Source organism: Penicillium oxalicum, chromosome I (genome assembly GCF_001723175.1).
Source record: "Penicillium oxalicum strain HP7-1 chromosome I, whole genome shotgun sequence".
Lineage (NCBI taxonomy): Eukaryota > Fungi > Ascomycota > Eurotiomycetes > Eurotiales > Aspergillaceae > Penicillium > Penicillium oxalicum.
The window spans coordinates 2,488,808-2,505,231 of record NC_064650.1 but is presented as its reverse complement, the minus strand read 5'-3'; the positions used below and the strand labels follow the sequence as shown (position 1 = coordinate 2,505,231).

The 16,424-nt window shown below is 50.4% G+C and overlaps 5 protein-coding genes across 5 annotated transcripts; 3 read left to right on the top strand and 2 right to left on the bottom strand.

The window, feature by feature from the left end:
• Positions 1 to 584: 584 nt before the first annotated feature.
• Positions 585 to 2,280, bottom strand: POX_a00853 (uncharacterized protein; the record flags this gene model as incomplete). The annotated part of the gene is made up of 2 exons (XM_050109790.1): positions 585 to 1,763; positions 1,891 to 2,280. 2 exons carry the CDS (start codon positions 2,278 to 2,280, stop codon positions 585 to 587), a joined length of 1,569 nt encoding a protein of 522 aa, XP_049973558.1.
• A 1,155-nt stretch (positions 2,281 to 3,435) lies between these two features.
• POX_a00852 (uncharacterized protein) lies at positions 3,436 to 5,382 on the top strand (the record flags this gene model as incomplete). The annotated part of the gene is made up of 4 exons (XM_050109789.1): positions 3,436 to 3,523; positions 3,614 to 4,063; positions 4,159 to 4,514; positions 4,585 to 5,382. 4 exons carry the CDS (start codon positions 3,436 to 3,438, stop codon positions 5,380 to 5,382), a joined length of 1,692 nt encoding a protein of 563 aa, XP_049973557.1.
• Positions 5,383 to 6,553: 1,171 nt separating this feature from the next.
• Positions 6,554 to 8,302, top strand: POX_a00851 (Glucokinase; the record flags this gene model as incomplete). The annotated part of the gene is made up of 2 exons (XM_050109788.1): positions 6,554 to 6,689; positions 6,804 to 8,302. The coding sequence occupies 2 exons, from the start codon at positions 6,554 to 6,556 to the stop codon at positions 8,300 to 8,302; spliced, it is 1,635 nt and encodes a 544-aa protein (XP_049973556.1).
• A 2,164-nt stretch (positions 8,303 to 10,466) lies between these two features.
• On the bottom strand, positions 10,467 to 12,218 carry POX_a00850 (Homocysteine synthase; the record flags this gene model as incomplete). The annotated part of the gene is made up of 5 exons (XM_050109787.1): positions 10,467 to 10,668; positions 10,823 to 10,929; positions 10,968 to 11,390; positions 11,540 to 12,038; positions 12,169 to 12,218. 5 exons carry the CDS (start codon positions 12,216 to 12,218, stop codon positions 10,467 to 10,469), a joined length of 1,281 nt encoding a protein of 426 aa, XP_049973555.1.
• A 2,805-nt stretch (positions 12,219 to 15,023) lies between these two features.
• On the top strand, positions 15,024 to 15,825 carry POX_a00849 (uncharacterized protein; the record flags this gene model as incomplete). Its single annotated transcript, XM_050109786.1, has 3 exons — positions 15,024 to 15,102; positions 15,244 to 15,529; positions 15,699 to 15,825. The coding sequence occupies 3 exons, from the start codon at positions 15,024 to 15,026 to the stop codon at positions 15,823 to 15,825; spliced, it is 492 nt and encodes a 163-aa protein (XP_049973554.1).
• Positions 15,826 to 16,424: the final 599 nt, after the last annotated feature.

The following is a 16,424-nucleotide window of genomic DNA, read 5'->3' as shown; positions in this document are numbered from 1 at the left end:
GACAATACGATGCGTCGAGTGTACCTGTGGCACATATCTATTTCGGACAATCGTGTAGCAGATGACATGTCGTAGGACTAGGCCCTTCACTCGTAGACTTCCATTTCTTCCAAGATTGAAATGTTTCCATGGGAAAGGTCCAAGATTGTCTCTTGGTTTTCCGCAATCCGCCGCTCAGGTTGATGGTCCTGACATGTCCTTTCACCAGTCCACGAGTCTTCTTCGCATCCAACTTCCGTCGGAAAAAGATCCCGGTCTACCCAGCACAGACGGAATCCAGCACATCTGCCTCTGCTTCTCTTTGGGAAGTTCAGGTCCAGCTCCGCGTTCAGGCCTTGTCACTTGCGGATAGCAAGGGCTTCCGTGTTCACAATCACGGAAGAGAGAATTTGAACAGGATACTTGGCATGGCCGAACTCCCCTTGTCCATGGAGAAAGTCACGTTCCAAAACTCAAAGTTGCTAAAGGCAGTATAGACCATCAGCTTGGCTCTCATCCAATCATCTCAACTCACCTCTTCACACGATCGCCCATCCCTCCCGAATCAAGAGACACAATGGGCCGAGGATGAACTACTCAACCACTTACTGGATCACATTACACGTGCCGCCCACAAGACCGCAGAACGAGATCTCAGGCACCGGGTTCACCGAGCCCCCGACCACGTCGATCTTCAGACCATCGACATCCTCTAATCCCGAGACATCTCGCTTCCCGCCCAGAGGGTTCACCGCCAGGGCAAACGTGAACCGACTCGTGTCATTGCCGTTGGGATAGGTCAGATTCAGCGCATACGGGCTGACCTCTGCGCGCAAGGCCGTCTCCGTCGGATAGAGATTGAAATACCCGATCGAACCGGCGGGACGAGTCCACTGCACGACGGAGGGCGAGAACGACGAGGAATCCTTGGAGTAGCCGCCGAGAACACTCTGATTGAACGAGGCGGTTCCAATTGTGAGATTCGCAGAAATCCATGTAGAGATATTCCGCGGCTCGTAGTCGGCCGGTGGTGCGAATGCATGACCCGTATATGTACGCTCCCCAGTAAACGCAGTGAGTCTCTTCAGAACCGTCTCGGGGAGCAAGGTCCGCTGGAATCCCGAGAGGATCGCCACCAAGGGGGAGATCTCAAAGTCATCAGCGTGCGCCATGGTCCATATCGGGGTCTTGGACCGCCAGGCATGTTCCTTGCCGACGAGGGACCATACCCAGAGGGACATGATGGCGACGTATCTGTTCATATCGTACCCGTATGATCGATCCCAGGGCCCTGCCAGATTTCTCATGTTGGGGTTCCAGAGCTGTGACTCTGTCTCCCAGATATCTTGAACCAGTCGGGCGGCATGGTGTCCAATCAGGGAACTATTGGATGGGAGATACTTGGCGGCAATGGTCAAGGCATACAAAGAGACTCCGGCGTAGGTGGGCCCGTTGAACTCTGACAATGTATGATTCCCATCGAAGAGGTCGAGGAATGACTGCGCGTCGGCATTCGCGGCGGCGGTCATATTCGCATCCTGCACCTGGTGGCCGGTCCAGGCGGTCGTGATGGTGCGCATGAGCCAGGCATTGGAATACGCCGGGTAGAGGTTATCATTGTCGACTCCACCGACGCGATAACTATCGCCGACGGTGTTGTTGTACAGACTGTCGACAACGAGCTGTTTGACCCCGGTGGGCAGGAGGTGACCGAACTCCTCATAGATGAGGATCAAGGCGGTTCCAATGAAGCCTCTCCAGTTGGGATCATAGGTATTGTAAATCTAGAATTGGAATGATTTAGTATTGAGCTTTTCAGGCTTCTTTTTTTTTAATCTTCCCCCTCCCTTCCACTTTCTGCACATTGTCCCATAGAAGACAGGGGGAAAAAGAAACAAACTATTCACTTACATCAGGAGCATACGCCGGACTGCCTACCGTCGGCTGTTCCGGATACACCGTATAATCCCCATACCACAGCACCGAGGTGTTCCTCTCTTGTCCACCGATGACATTTGTCAGAATACGAATTGCCTCGTCGCGATCATCGTCTTGATTTCGCTGCAGCAGACCGACCGCGTACCACACGCTCGAACGGGTCTCGTGTGCACCTGCCGCCAGTGGATAGTAGAACCAATTCACGTAGCCCGCATCAACATCGTAAATGTCATCCAGGATGCTCATGGATTGATCCAAGAGCGCTTGTGATTCTTTGCTCAAATGGACCGAACACGCCAAGTCTGCCGCCCCTAAAAGGGAGACTGTGACGAGTCGAGCCCATGTACCCCTGTTGATGCGCATGGTGATCCAACGATCCACAGTACCTTGGACCGCAGAGACTTTGGTCAATGGACAAGAGTCAGTGGTCCTACTGCTACTTAGGGTAAGAGTATATTTTCGATGTTACTTTGCCGTCAGGAGTTGCACTTGGCTGGAGAAATCAGACTCATTCAGTGGCACGAGGGCATATCTCTCTGTCTGATCGGGTGGCCACAATAAATACTCCATTGCAGACCGTGGGTATCAGCAGTGAACATTAACCCTAGTGGACCCTGGGCCCTCGATACGAGACACGAGACACGAGACACTAGATACCAGAGAGCAGAGAGCAGAGAGCAGAGAGCAGATCCATCTTGGCTCCTCGTCTCTCCCTGATGCTGTGTGGGTGGTGAATGAGGGGGCAGAGAGAGAGAGGAGACTCTCTTGCACGTGCGGAGAAACAAAACCCCACCACACTCGATTGTGACCTCGTCGGTGGAATCCAAAGTCAGACCTCTCGCTGTTCGCTGGGTCTCCGGGGATCATCTGCACGAATTGCCTTCCCTATCTTTGAGAAGCGGAGAGATTGTCGTATTCTATCCACAAATGACAAGCTAAAAGAGAGAAAAAAAAACCTACTGCACCTCCCGGCACTCCGGCACCGAGGCGCTTGGAGAGAACCGGCAAATCGACCGGACAAGATCGGTGATCGTGCCCGTTTTCTCACCAGCTTCCCCCACCCTCCCAATCGAAGCCACCGGCCACAGTCCGATGCATGCGTCTGGATGAAAGTGTGCCTGGTTTCTCGGCTGATAAGGCTCGAGGGAGGGGAAAGCGCCTATCGGTGTGATGTTCTTCTCCGACGTTGGAGGGAGCTTAGTTGAAATATGCCGAGGAAGAACTTGGACGTTTGCTCTGCTTGACTTGACTGACGGGAATTATTCTCAATGCTCATCAACAACTGAACGGCTCCATCTCGGCCCCAGTTGAAAAAGGGCACCCCAAGAAAAAAAAGGAAGTATCCAAGAGATCAAGCTGGGGAAGAGTCTGGAACGATCTCCAGACAAAAGACAATCTCTGTGCCACTTCTTGTTTTTTTTTTGGGTACAATCGAGTCCTGTCCTGCGACGGACCAATCTGCACTGAAAGTCGGACATCGATCGATTTGAACCAGACAAGAGAGCCGGCGCAATCATCATGGGGGGTATCGTCACCCAAAGCTCGGTGGTCGAAAAGCATGCGACACCGTCGATGGATGCAGATGAGCTACGTCTGGCTCAAATGGGTAAGTACTTGGCCCATAGAATCTTTTGGTCTACTGGATGGGAATTTGGTCACGAAAGAGGAGCTGATCGAAAGCAATTTGCATGTCTAGGGCATACACAAGAGTTGAAGCGTCACTTCAGTATCCTCTCACTGATCGGATTGGCATCAACCACGACCATCTCGTGGACCGGCCTCGGATTGGGCATTGTCACCGAGATCAATGCTGGGGGTCCTGGGGCGATCATCTACGGCTTCATTCTCGTCACCATCATGCAATCCTTCTTGGGTGCTTCGCTGGCTGAATTCGTGTCGAGCTATCCCACCGAGGGTGGCATGTACCACTGGATCGCGGCGGTAGCGCCCAAGAGATCCAGCGCCTTTCTGAGTTTTCTCACGGGCTGGTTGACAGTGTGTGGATGTGAGTTCCAACCGCCAACGCTCTGCCCCAAAAAGAAACCCCCCCCCCAAATTGATCGCTTCGTGCTAAATTTTAACGGGGGCGACCCTGCGACAGGGATATTTACCACCGCCTCGACAAACCTCATATTTGCGCAAGTCGGTATGTCTCTGCCCCGTCGAGCATTGAATGATCGACCCTCAAATCGTTCCCCCACGTCTTCTTTTCGTCTTTCTCACATGATTCAATCCATCTAGTCCAGGCTTTGTATGCGCTCTATCATCCGGATCTAGCCTTCCAGACCTGGCAGACATTTGTCATTTATCAGATTCTCAATGCTCTGACGGCGTCCGTCGTGCTGTTTGGCAATCGAATCATTCCTGCTCTGAATAAGTTCTCTCTCTTCTACTTGCAGATCGGATGGCTCGTCGTCCTGGTGACCGTCGTCGCATGTGCCCCAACTCATCAGAACTCGACCTTTGTGTTCAAGACCTGGATCAACAACACCGGCTGGAGCAATAATGGAATTTGCTTCATCACCGGCCTTGTGAATCCGCTGTACAGTCTCGGAGGCCTCGATGGAGTCACCCACATTACCGAAGAGATGCCCAATGTGAGTTGAGTCGAACCTTTGCCCACCAGAGAAAAAAAACATGAAATGAGAAAACAGAACGGAAAGGAAGGAATTGATCTTCAGCCCCTACTCGACGGTGAGAAACACATCAACTGACTACAAGTCACCAACCAAGCCCTCCCGAAATGCACCCCTCGCCATTGCTATTACCCTTTCCATCGCCTTTGTCACCGGTCTCACCTACTTGATCGGACTCATGTTCAGTGTCCAGGACTACGCCGCTCTCTCCACGACCAGCACGGGACTCCCTCTCGCCGAGCTATTCCACCAAGTCACCCAATCCGCCGGCGGCGCCTTTGGTCTTACCTTCATTCTCTTCATCGCCCTCGGACCGTGCGTCATCTCTTCTCAGCTGTCCACGTCCCGCGTTCTCTGGGCCTTTGCCCGCGACGGGGCCATGCCCTTCTCCAACATCTGGAGCCGAGTCAGCCAACGATTCGGCATCCCCTTCAACGCACAGCTCCTCGTTGCCGCGGCCAACGCCGTTCTCGGCTGTTTGTACCTGGGCAGCAGCACCGCATTCAACAGCATGTTGGGTGCGGCCGTGACCATCAATAACGTGGCATATCTGATCCCCATCGCTACCAACATGCTCACCGGCCGGGGCAACATGCACAAGGGAGCGTTCCATATGGGTCGTTTGGGGTGGATCGTCAACGGCATCACGGTGGGATGGTTGATTTTTGCCATCATCTTCTTTAGTTTCCCGTATACCATGCCGCTGACTGTGCAGAATATGAACTATACATGTGTGGTGGTTGGGGGATTGCCGCTGTTCATTCTATTATGGTGGGTGATTGGTAGCAAGCAGTACAAGGAGAAGATTGCGGCTGCCAAGGAGGAATAGTAAGTAGTGGATTGTTATGAACCTCCTCCCTGACGGGGATCTCTTTGAGACGAATCCATACCGGAATCTTTACATCCAGATAAGCTCGATTTTAGCCGATGTTTTTAAGCCGTTAGCACAGGTCCCATGCAGTGCATAGCGTCTAATCTACTATTTTTTTCTTTTCATGTACTTATGACCTAATATCCATATATGAATAATGTTATACCCTTCCTCCAATCCAAAACAGCTTCCTTCTTCCGTCACAAATACCTCCCCCATGGATCCGTGAGAAAAACAAAAAGAAAAGGACAAGACACGACAAAAACCCACACTCTAATAGAACAATAATCAAAGCCTTGAAAAGAAGAAAACAAATCCACAAATGCAACAATCCTGCATAAAAACACCCCCACGATCAACAATCAAGCATGAGTACTACATCACCCGGTCAGCAATTCAAAGCGTCATGCCCCAAAAAGGTAGGTGGAGACCGGCAAACCCGGCCAACTCCCGCGCGATCTCCGGCGATGGCTGATCAGCTCCGTCCAACAGGTCAAGATTTTCTACGTCTCTTCTTAAGGTTCCATTGGAGAGGGAGGGAGGGGTTTGGGCAATTCGGCGGTGAATCTCCGGATATGTTACACTTGCACTTGCTCTTGCAACTCCAGTTGTGGCTGACTGGGAATTAATAATACCAGGACGGGTGGTGATCGGGTGATAGGGGATTCTGGGGGAAATGGAAAAGGAAAAAAAAAGAAATTCGGCGTCAACTACCGAAGCCGTAATTGGATTGTTTGGGGGGACGTGGTTTGGATCCTTGAGTAGCTATATTCGGCATTTGAGAATAGGATGAGATTAGGGTGGATCGAGGTAGTAGGCAGGTAAGTAGGTAGGTAGGCCAGTACCTTACCGGTGTAATTTCCGCGTGGGTGTGGAGAGATTATTATTCTACTACATTGATATTAAGAGCAGGACTTAGTCCCATTGGGAGCTTGGGGGAATAGATCTTTGAAATTGAAAAAAAAAAATCTTTTTCTGTTTTGTTTCAACGTGGACTAGGCATTCAGAGACGACCGACCTGGTGGAGCAGATATTACAAGCTAGTACATATTCCCCCCTCTCTATTAGATGGTCCATGGACGATGATTCATGGTGCTTTGATTTTCACTTCCATGGTCCTTCTCCCACAATGACCGTGGCAGCAGAATCGCAACCCACCCCTTCAATATCCAGCATGACTGCCCACGTCGAGCAGATCGTCAATGCATTGAGCCTCAGCCCAGACGATGTCCGGCGCGTGACGAAGCATCTCGTCCGACAGCTAAGTGAGCACACACCCACGCAGCGAATCCCATCTCACCATTCACCGTTTTCGTGACGATCAAAATAGACTAACATGGAATATGATTCTCTTTTGTCTTTCTTTCAAAAATGAAAAGAAGATGGCCTTGCAAACGACCGTCCCTGGCAACTCCCCACCTACGTCCAAAACGTACCAACGGGAGCTGAAAAGGGCAAGTTCCTCGCTATCGATCTCGGCGGCAGTAACTGTAGAGTATGCATGGCCGACTTGCACGGGGATTCGACCTTTACAGTGGTTCAGAGCAAGCACAGGGTTCCTGCTCATGCCATGGTCAATCAGAGTTATCGTCCGCTATTCGACTTTATCGCACAGAAGCTGGCAGATTTTATCGATCGGTATCTGGATCGGGAAAGCACCGTGCCCTATAAACTGGGGTTCACTTTCAGTTTTACCTGTGAGCAAGAATCGCTTCGGAGCAGTCGTCTGATTCACTGGGACAAGGGCTGGGATATCCCCGAGGCAATCGGGCGTGATCCATGTGTCTTATTGCAAGAAGCCATTGATGGAATGGGACTTCCAGTGGTGGTCACCGTGTTGGCAAACGATAGTGTAGGGACATTGTTGACGCGAGCGTACACGTCTGGTCGGGATGTCTCGACGCTGGGCGCGGTCATTTTTGGAACCGGCACAAACGCAGCGTACGTGGAGAGTGTGCGCAACTTGACCAGAATCCAGGTTGGGACCAAGCGAGCTGAGCAGAATGAGGGTCAAGATGAAGGTGGAATCATGGTTATCAACAGTGAATGGGGTGCTCTGGACGATGAAATGGCCGTGCTGCCTCGAACCGAGCTCGATGATCAGCTTGACGCTGCCTCGGTGGATCCAGGCTCACAAATGTTGGAGAAGCGAGTCTCAGGACTCTATCTTGGCGAGCTCCTACGACTGGCCATTTTGCAGCTTCTTTCAAGTGGGGGCTTGAACATTGAGGTTGACTCGACATCCTGTCTCTTTGCGCAGTATGGAGTCGACAGCTCCCTTGTGTCGCAACTTGCGATTGCGGGCAACAACGTCAGTGACGCGATCGATCACCTGCAGAACACACTGTCTGCCAAAAACATCAGCATATCCGATGCAAAGTCCATCCAATTAATCGCCGAGGCTATTGCCAGACGAGCAGCTCGCTTGTCAGGAGCATCACTGGCTGCCGTCGTCATTCAGAGCGGCCGACTGGGAACCTCGCTCAACCGTGCAAATGTCACGACATCGACACAAAGATCACCCATCCTTCCATTGAGCTTTAGGTCCTTTTACAACTATGCACCACTGCTATTGCGCCACGTGGTTCATCTCATTCGGCTCATTTGCCAAAGGCCGTCGTGGCTGGTGCCCAAGCAAAGTCCCCATCTCTCGGGGACGGTGGGTGCGACAACACTGGACGAGGTGATTGATTTTGGAGCGGATGGCTCCTTGATCGAATTCTACCCGGGATTCGAGACTGAAATGCGTCAAGCAATGAGGGAAGTGGATGAGATTGGGCGTGCTGGGGAGCAGCGTATTCGAATCACGCTCACGCCGGACGGATCTGGTGTCGGAGCTGCTTTGATGGCATATGCGGCCAGTTTGGAATCAAATTAGGGTGAGAGATTCGCATGTGGTCCGCATTGGAAAGGATTATTCCAAGGCAGACGGAGTTAATACCTGCTTTTTAGAAAGACTTTGTCTCATTTTGTTGCAATCTGGAACAGTTAGAATTAAAAAAAGGGGGGGGGTTTGTACAATGCCCATATTCAAAAGGAGTTGACACTAAAGTCCTCGTTAATTATCACAAACGATAAGCGGTGACGAAAATGGATATTCTGATTCAGAGTCACGAGCAACTTTGTTCCAAGAGCATCACGAGAGTCATACCGTGCTTTGATGCTCTGGAGTTCTGGTCAAGGATATCTCTACATGGTTTTCAAAGACGTGACTATTTTCTTCCCTTGCTCAAACAGCCCTTCGTTCGAACAAGGCTGTTGTTCAGACTCTGGTCTTCGTGTCTCCTTGGCTTTCTCGATTATATACTGTCGTCTATTCAACATTTATCTACTTGATCAGCCTCGAGAAAACAAAAGGAGAATGTATAAAATGAACCAGCTATCTAGCAATAGATTAATTCTATCACCACATTCATCCCCTGAGATTTCCAATTCTCTTACAGACAAAGAGCAAAACCACCCCCGCCCTCGACTGTACAATGTCTATTCACAACCATTTCATCTACATGGTAGAGAACAGAAACAACCCCTCAACCTCATTCAAATACTCTAGAAAGCACAGTGCCACAGTAATCCCCCCTCTACCTACGCAATCATAGCCTTCAACTAATCCGATAGATCGTCCATCCCAGTGAAACCAACTGCCCCATCACTCAATACCACCCAGCCTCATCCGACGAGATCCTCCACCGACCAGATATCTTTACCCACGAAGAACACATGACAAGCAATCTTCACACCTGGAAGAAGCTCTCGTCCTGCCTTCCGTCAGTTTCGCCCCCCCCCCCCCCCCGGCTCACCAAAAGATCCTCAAAGAAAAAATATACCATCTCGTTGCGCAACTCCGCCTGGCATTGATACATGTCAGCTAACAGTATCGTCGTAACGGTGATTCCTCGAAAGACCAGATCGTCAGACGTATCCCTGGCCCTGTTCGTGCGATTTTACCAGTGGAAATCTTTGAAGCAGGTCTTTGCCGAAAGTGTGACGAACAAACGAATTCCAACGCCTTATATCAAGAATGTTCTGTTCTTTCCGGGGGAGTCGTGGCTTCCGACCAAGCTACGATTATTGGTTTATGGAACGAGACAATGTGAGGAGTATATGGGGATGCAAATTGGTCAGATGGTAGGATATTTTGTGTTCGCTGGGTAGCTATGGACGAGATATGGTTCGAGTAGTAAGAATTTCGACTTCTACTTGTATTCGAGCGAGGTCTGCGATGCTTCTACAGGTTGAGACTGGAAGGATTTGAGCTTTTTTGGTTTCTTTTCTTTCCCTTTTTCAAATTTTAGACTCAGTTCAGACTCGAGTCTCATTTTGCATTTTGCGATTCGCTTTTTGATAGCGTAGTCTATTTGCTTCCTCACAAAATCTTCCAGTGATTTTTGTCTACGTGTCTGTAAATGGCGAAAAGTAAATCCTGTGAATCAACATCTCTCAATCCAGACATGCTTATGGACGAATACCTGTCTTTCCGCTGGTATTTTGTAATCGGATATTCCCGAAGCCTACAACGATGCAATGCTCTGCTCTAACTGTGATGAAAACCGCCATGAATCAACGAACCGCTCCGGTCATTTCTAGACAATGGCATTATTCAAGGAGCGTGTCAATTTGGCCAGGAATCTTGGACATTAAGAATCCTACTATTAGCATATATCATGGGCGGGGGGCTGAAGTTTCTGTCGCATGAGTATACACGACGAATCAATGATGATTCGCATCTTGCACAAGGACTGCACCATTCGAGATATCTAATCCCTTCATTCCTGAAAGAACTTATTTATTTGCATATTACTCTCAATCTCCAGTATTGAGTCCGTATTATATACCCTCTAATTTCATTGAAACATCATCATCGTTATTATCGGAAAAAGCAAATAAAATATCTACCGTTTTCTTTTCTCACACACGCTGTAACTCACCACACTCCCACTTTTTCCCGGCCATGTACTCGGGCCATTTTGAATACAGACGACACAGATGAGCACAAACGGCAAAAAAAAAATAGGGAAGAGTGAGATTCTCAACTCCCTCTCTTAAGCAGTTCGATCCGGCAAAGTAGCCTTGGACGCGCGGAACGACTGTTCAAAGTCGGCAATGATATCGTCAATGTGCTCGATACCCACAGAGATACGAATTGCATCCTCGGTCACGCCCGAATCAAGCTTCTCCTGATCAGTCAGTTGCTCGTGAGTCGTGGACCACGGGTGAATGGCCAGAGTTTTGGCATCGCCGACACTGTGAAGAGAGAGAAAACGCAAGGTCAGTATGAGGCGACACGAATTTTTTATTCCTCCCATTCTCTCGCTCTCTTGCGGAATCAAGGTTTTTTTTTCTTGGAAATTTGGCCCCCCCCCCCCCCCCCCCCCCCCGGGAGAAATCAATGACTTACTTGGCAAGATTCGAAATCAACTTGAATCCATCCACCACTTGACTTCCAGCCGCCGCACCTCCCTTGATACCCACCGAAAGGACGCCGCCAAAGCCCCGAGTCAGGTACTTTTTAGCTGTCGCATGCGATGGGTGATCCTCCAGACCGGATAGGACACCCACGAGACATGCTCATTCTTCTTCAACCACTGAGCCAAAGCAAGGGCATTTGACGCATGGCGTTCACAGCGCAGACTGAGCGTCTCGAGTCCCAGAAGTAGCTGCTGGGCGGCAAAGGGATTCAAGGCCGAGCCAAGATCACGGAGAATTTCCACCCGCACACGAATGGCAAATGTGATGGGGCCGAAAGTCTCCCAGAACTTGAGTCCGTGGTACCCTTCGGAGGGTTCGACGAATTGAGGGAATCGTGCAGCATGTTTGCCCCAGTCGAATTTACCGCTGTCGACCACGACACCGCCGATGGTGGTGCCGTGTCCGCCAATCCATTTGGTTGCGCTCTCGACAACGATGTCGGCGCCGTGTTCAATCGGGCGGGCAAAGTAACCGCCTGCACCGAATGTGTTGTCCACCTACAAATCCCCCCCAAAAATAATATAAAGTATCAGTATACAGGATGGCGGAGTGAAGGACGGACTTGTTTCGTCGCAGCCCAACAGGCTAACCATGAGAAGAAAGGGATGGGGATAGGGAGGGGAGGAAAGGAAAGATATATACATACCACCAGAGGAACACCCTTCTCGTGGGCCACCTTTGCAATGGCCTCAAAGTCCGGGACGTTGTATCGTGGGTTACCAATGGTCTCGACATATACCGCTTTGGTTCGATCATCAATGGCCGCGGCGATATCGGCCGGGTTATCACCGTTGACAAACTTGGTCGTGATGCCCAGTCGAGGGAACATCACCTTGAACTGGTTGTACGTGCCACCATACAAATTGCTCGTCGACACAATGTTATCGCCCGCGTGAGCCAGCGCCGCAATGGTCATAAATTGAGCCGATTGGCCGGATGACGCGGCGACAGCAGCCACACCACCCTCGAGAGCGGCAACGCGTTTCTCAAAGACATCAACGGTAGGGTTCATGATACGACTGTAGATATTGCCGAATTCCTTGAGGCCAAAGAGCCTTGCGCCGTGGGCGGAGTCATTGAACATGTACGAGGAGGTGGCATAGATGGGAACGGCGCGCGAATTGGTGGTCGAGTCGGGGACGTGGCTGGTAGATGGGAGAAGAGAGGAATGTTAATTGTGTGTGTTTTTTTGGGTCTCCTAGCAGTACTTGCGAGAGTATAACACATGATGACCAGAGAGGTCATCATTGTCTGTGATGCAGGGGCAAATCTTACCCAGCGTGCAGCTGCAGGGTATCAAAGTGGAGATTCTGTTGGTCCGCCATGGCGCTTTGGAGACCAGAATGTGGGGAATCCGGGGTAAACGAATTTCAAAAGAGTCCAAAAGATTTTTAAAGGGCCAAGACAATGGATACAAGTCCACCAAGGTCGCAATGGGTATCAGCTCAACACGCAAAAGAAATTGATTCAGCAATTTGTGAGAAATCTGTCAAGAGGGACAAATTTTGTTCCACGAGGGCAATTGAACGTCTGAGGAGGGCGCACGAGGCCTAATAACCGCGCGTTCGAGGAGGGGCATCACCGACGCTGGCGGGGTTTGCGATGGCGTGATTGCGACCGTCTTTTCCTAAAAAGCAACTTTCGATCCATTCAATGGCCGAGGGCTTTGCCTTGCCGACTCTTGAGTGGCCATCTTTTATGCTTTGGGGGGCGGTCTCGGTGACCATTTTGCGTCTAAGCAGTGCGAGTTTGTCCTTGGCGTGGATTTACGTGCTGCTGCTCATGAGGGGCGTGGCAGCTCCAGGTGAGGATGGAGGGGGATTTGGTGGATCATTTAGCCTGTTCTCGAGACGAGCTCAGAAAGTATTATCCCAAAATTTATCCTCATTGACTCATAAAAGGGACTTCTCCTACGAGCAGGATTCTCGCATACCACCATGGACAAAGTCAATCCTGGTGACTTTGGGAAGGGGTGGAACACTGAGTCAGATGCCTGTCATGTGGGGTCACCCGAAGGAAATAAACTACATGGAGCTCATGAACCACTTCAGGCACGAGAGGAGTGGATGCATGTAGTCACCGCTTACAGTACAGTCGGTAGTATGCCCATCGTACCTCGACCCATTTCCCTTTGGTCGCAAAGAGTCCGGAGCCTGGATGACCTATCCTCTAGTGCCGGTGAATCACAAGGTCCGAGGTCCGGCAAACGGTTCAGTCATTGACGAGAAGCAGAGCTCATAGTCACGGGTAGAGAGCCTTGCAACTGATCCCCAGTCGAGGTGGCTGTAGAGAGCCAAACATGTTCAGCCAAGCACTTTCACCAGCTCTACCCCAGAACCATACGTAGTAGCCTTATTTCACAGAACAAGACGCCCCCCCCCCCCCCCCCCTGGACTGTGTTGATGCCCTCGTCGCATAGGAGATGACTCAATTCCCCGGCACGGAGGCAACGGAGGATCTCATGTGATCAATCACGTGATAGCTATTCTGTTCAAACTGTTTGCCGACTCTGGAAAGTCACCTGATTCTAAAATGGCTTCTTGAATTCGATACTGTCAGGAGAATGAGAGCTTGTAACTGACTCTCCAAGTGACCTATGAATGCTTGTCTAGTGTGTTCCACAACATAGCCCATACATTGCTAGACTCGAGTAGTCCTCACTCAATATTTGGTGGTGATGGAAGAGCTCTTGGCTGATTCCACCGTCTTCTCATGACATCATTGTCACCTGGGTCGGTCTTAGCTGGACAGCCCTACACAGCGGTCGGGAACTCCCCTCAGTCACCCAAAGTTGATCGTCTGTGCCTGGCACCTGTTGACGACAGTGGAAATTAGAAAACAATCATGGTCTCTTAGGGGAGGCCTTCATGGAGGGTTTCAAGAGTCGAGCATGCAGCCCTCAATCGTGGCCTTCCAAACAAACCAGGAGCATTCCCTATCATCCACCAGGGGGAGTCTTCACTAGGGAAGCTCTGTGTTCCCAAAGCACCATTCTGATCGGCGGCCAAAGTCAAGTGTGATGTACAATTCCACTACTGCATCTGGACTGACCGATCAACCTCCGCACGTTAGGTCGTCATACTCACCGAATGTGGCTGTGCCAGAGTGTTTACCCAAGCCCCAGGGCAGCCAGGCAGCAGAATATCTCAAGATGGACCGAGGAGACACGAGAGGGATGGATTCAGCCACAGTTAGCTTGACTTTTGTGAATATGTTTGGGGTATACTCTTCGGTACACGGCTGCTATCTAGAGAAAGCTCGCAGACCATCAAGCAAACAGTGTCTGGCAGGTTTCACCGCCCCAACATCCCGTGATCGTGAGATCTGTCTCTCATCGAGTATCGTGCTCTCTGCAGCGATGAAGTAACGAGGTTAAAGGCCATGGATCAGCGTGGATATCGCAAAGCTCACTCGGGCGGCCAGTAGCGCTGGATTGCCCAGAGTCCATATTTTTAGTGGCACATCGTTGTCAAAAGTAAAGAACAAAAGCTTGAACTGGCGGAATTCCACCGCAGCCTAGTGTAGTGAACTGGCGTCAGAGCCCAGGACCCAGCCACTAAACCCACGTCAGCCCTACCAGTTGGAAACAACACGAGCAAGGGATGCAAGACCCTGCAAGCCATTCAAAGCCACTGCATCGTGCATATTGCACACTCCCTAGTAATCCACCACCTGACAGTCACGCCAAGGTGTCACCGATGACGATGACGTTCGTATCATGCCGGGTGGCTTTCCCTGCAGTCCTCGAGTGCCCTGCACTATTTGTATACCAGTAGAGCCCTCCGTTTTTCAACGTTTGCTTGTACATTTCCGACCGCTTGAAGTATAGTCCATCAAACCAACAGTCTCACTCACGAGCCCGAGCCGGAAAAAAAAAGGAATTAAAGAAGCATCTACACCAACTCCAGGAGCCTGCCATTCTAGCAATCGCGACCGGGATCCTCGACGACCGGTACATTCGACGAAGAGAGAAAAAGAAAAAAAGCGCTGCACTTGCTGGCATTTCTTTTTTTTTTCTTCCTTCCATCGCTTTCATCAATCGGCTATCCATAGCCACGTCTTGAATTAACTTCGATCAGGATTTCTCCAAGAACCGACCACCTCCCTCCAAAACTCTTCTCTCCGAAGCCATGGCGATGCCCTGGATCTATGCCGTGCGCTTTGCACAGATTCTCTTTGGCTTGATTGTGGTTGCTTTGACTGCCTATGGTAAGTGGTCACACTATACAACTGTCCCAGCCTTTTCAATCAACACACTGCGCCTTGAAACTGGCCAAATCATTGCATCTATTACATCCAATCTCTCTTTTCTCTCCGGCTAATACATTCTCTTCTATTCCCGACCTATAGTCATCAGTGTCTGGGGTTATCCATGGACCAGCTACGACACAGTCAACTACCTCCTCTTCCTCGGCTGCTGGACCACCTTCCTGGCCACACCTTATCTTCTCGCCGCGCCCATCTACATGCCCCGCCTGGCGCACCGGTTCGTGATTCCCGCAGTCGAGGTCGTCACCATGATCTTCTGGTTTGCCGGCTTTATCGCTCTAGGTGCCGAGTTGCCCGCACCAGTCTACTGCCGCTGGAGTGCATGCCGGGCTTTGCAGGCTGTAACGGTGTTTGGAGCCTTTGAATGGTAAGAGCTCTCTCTCTCTCTCTCTCTCCCTCTCTCTCTTCGTCTCTCTCTCTCTCTTCGTCTCTCTCTCTCTCTTCGTCTCTCTCTCTCTGCGCTGTTTGTGGCTGCGTGGGAAGGGGGGCACCCACTCATTAGTGGAGCATCATTGACTAATTTTGTCCTTTGACAGGGTCCTTTTCGCTGTCACAACTTACTTTGCCATCATGGACCTCAAGGAGCATCGACGAAGTGGCCAAACTGCACAGAAAAAACTTCCAATAATGCCCAACTGGGTGTTTAAATGTAAGCGCACTTGATGACAAGTGAGTGATGAGGGTCGCAAACGTTTCGTGAGCGGTCCAATGAGTTGTTTGTTTCTCTTGCGGGGTTCTCTTGGAAGGTGTCAGTGCACTCTGCCCTGGGCCATCAGATATAACTGCTCGTCAGATGAGGTGGTACAGAGCAGTGGTCTCTGTTTGCTTGCTTGTTGATTTTTTTCCTTATGATTCTAGTGCTCTCTCTCTCATACGATACCCCATTTTTATTAATATTTTCTTTGGCATGAGCCCGTTAAAGGGGGGGGGTGGTTTATGAGAAATGACAATGATGATACTTTGAACGACGCCGACGTTTTGTTGATGACAATTCCAAATGATCAAGTGCTTATCCCGTCATACTCTTCTCTATAGCACTGTCATCTTGTTGCCCGTCGTATAGATGGCTTCGATGAATGCCATGTCATAAAGAGGATGAGTAATCACAATAGTAATACAAGCTTCCAACTCTTCCAGTCTTTATGAATAATCAAGACTCTCTGGAAGCTGTTGCATCAAGTGGAGAGAGAACCTAAGTAATCCAGGCTGACTCTATCCCGAAATAGTAAACAGCTGCCTGCTTGAGCGACGGGCACCCCTCC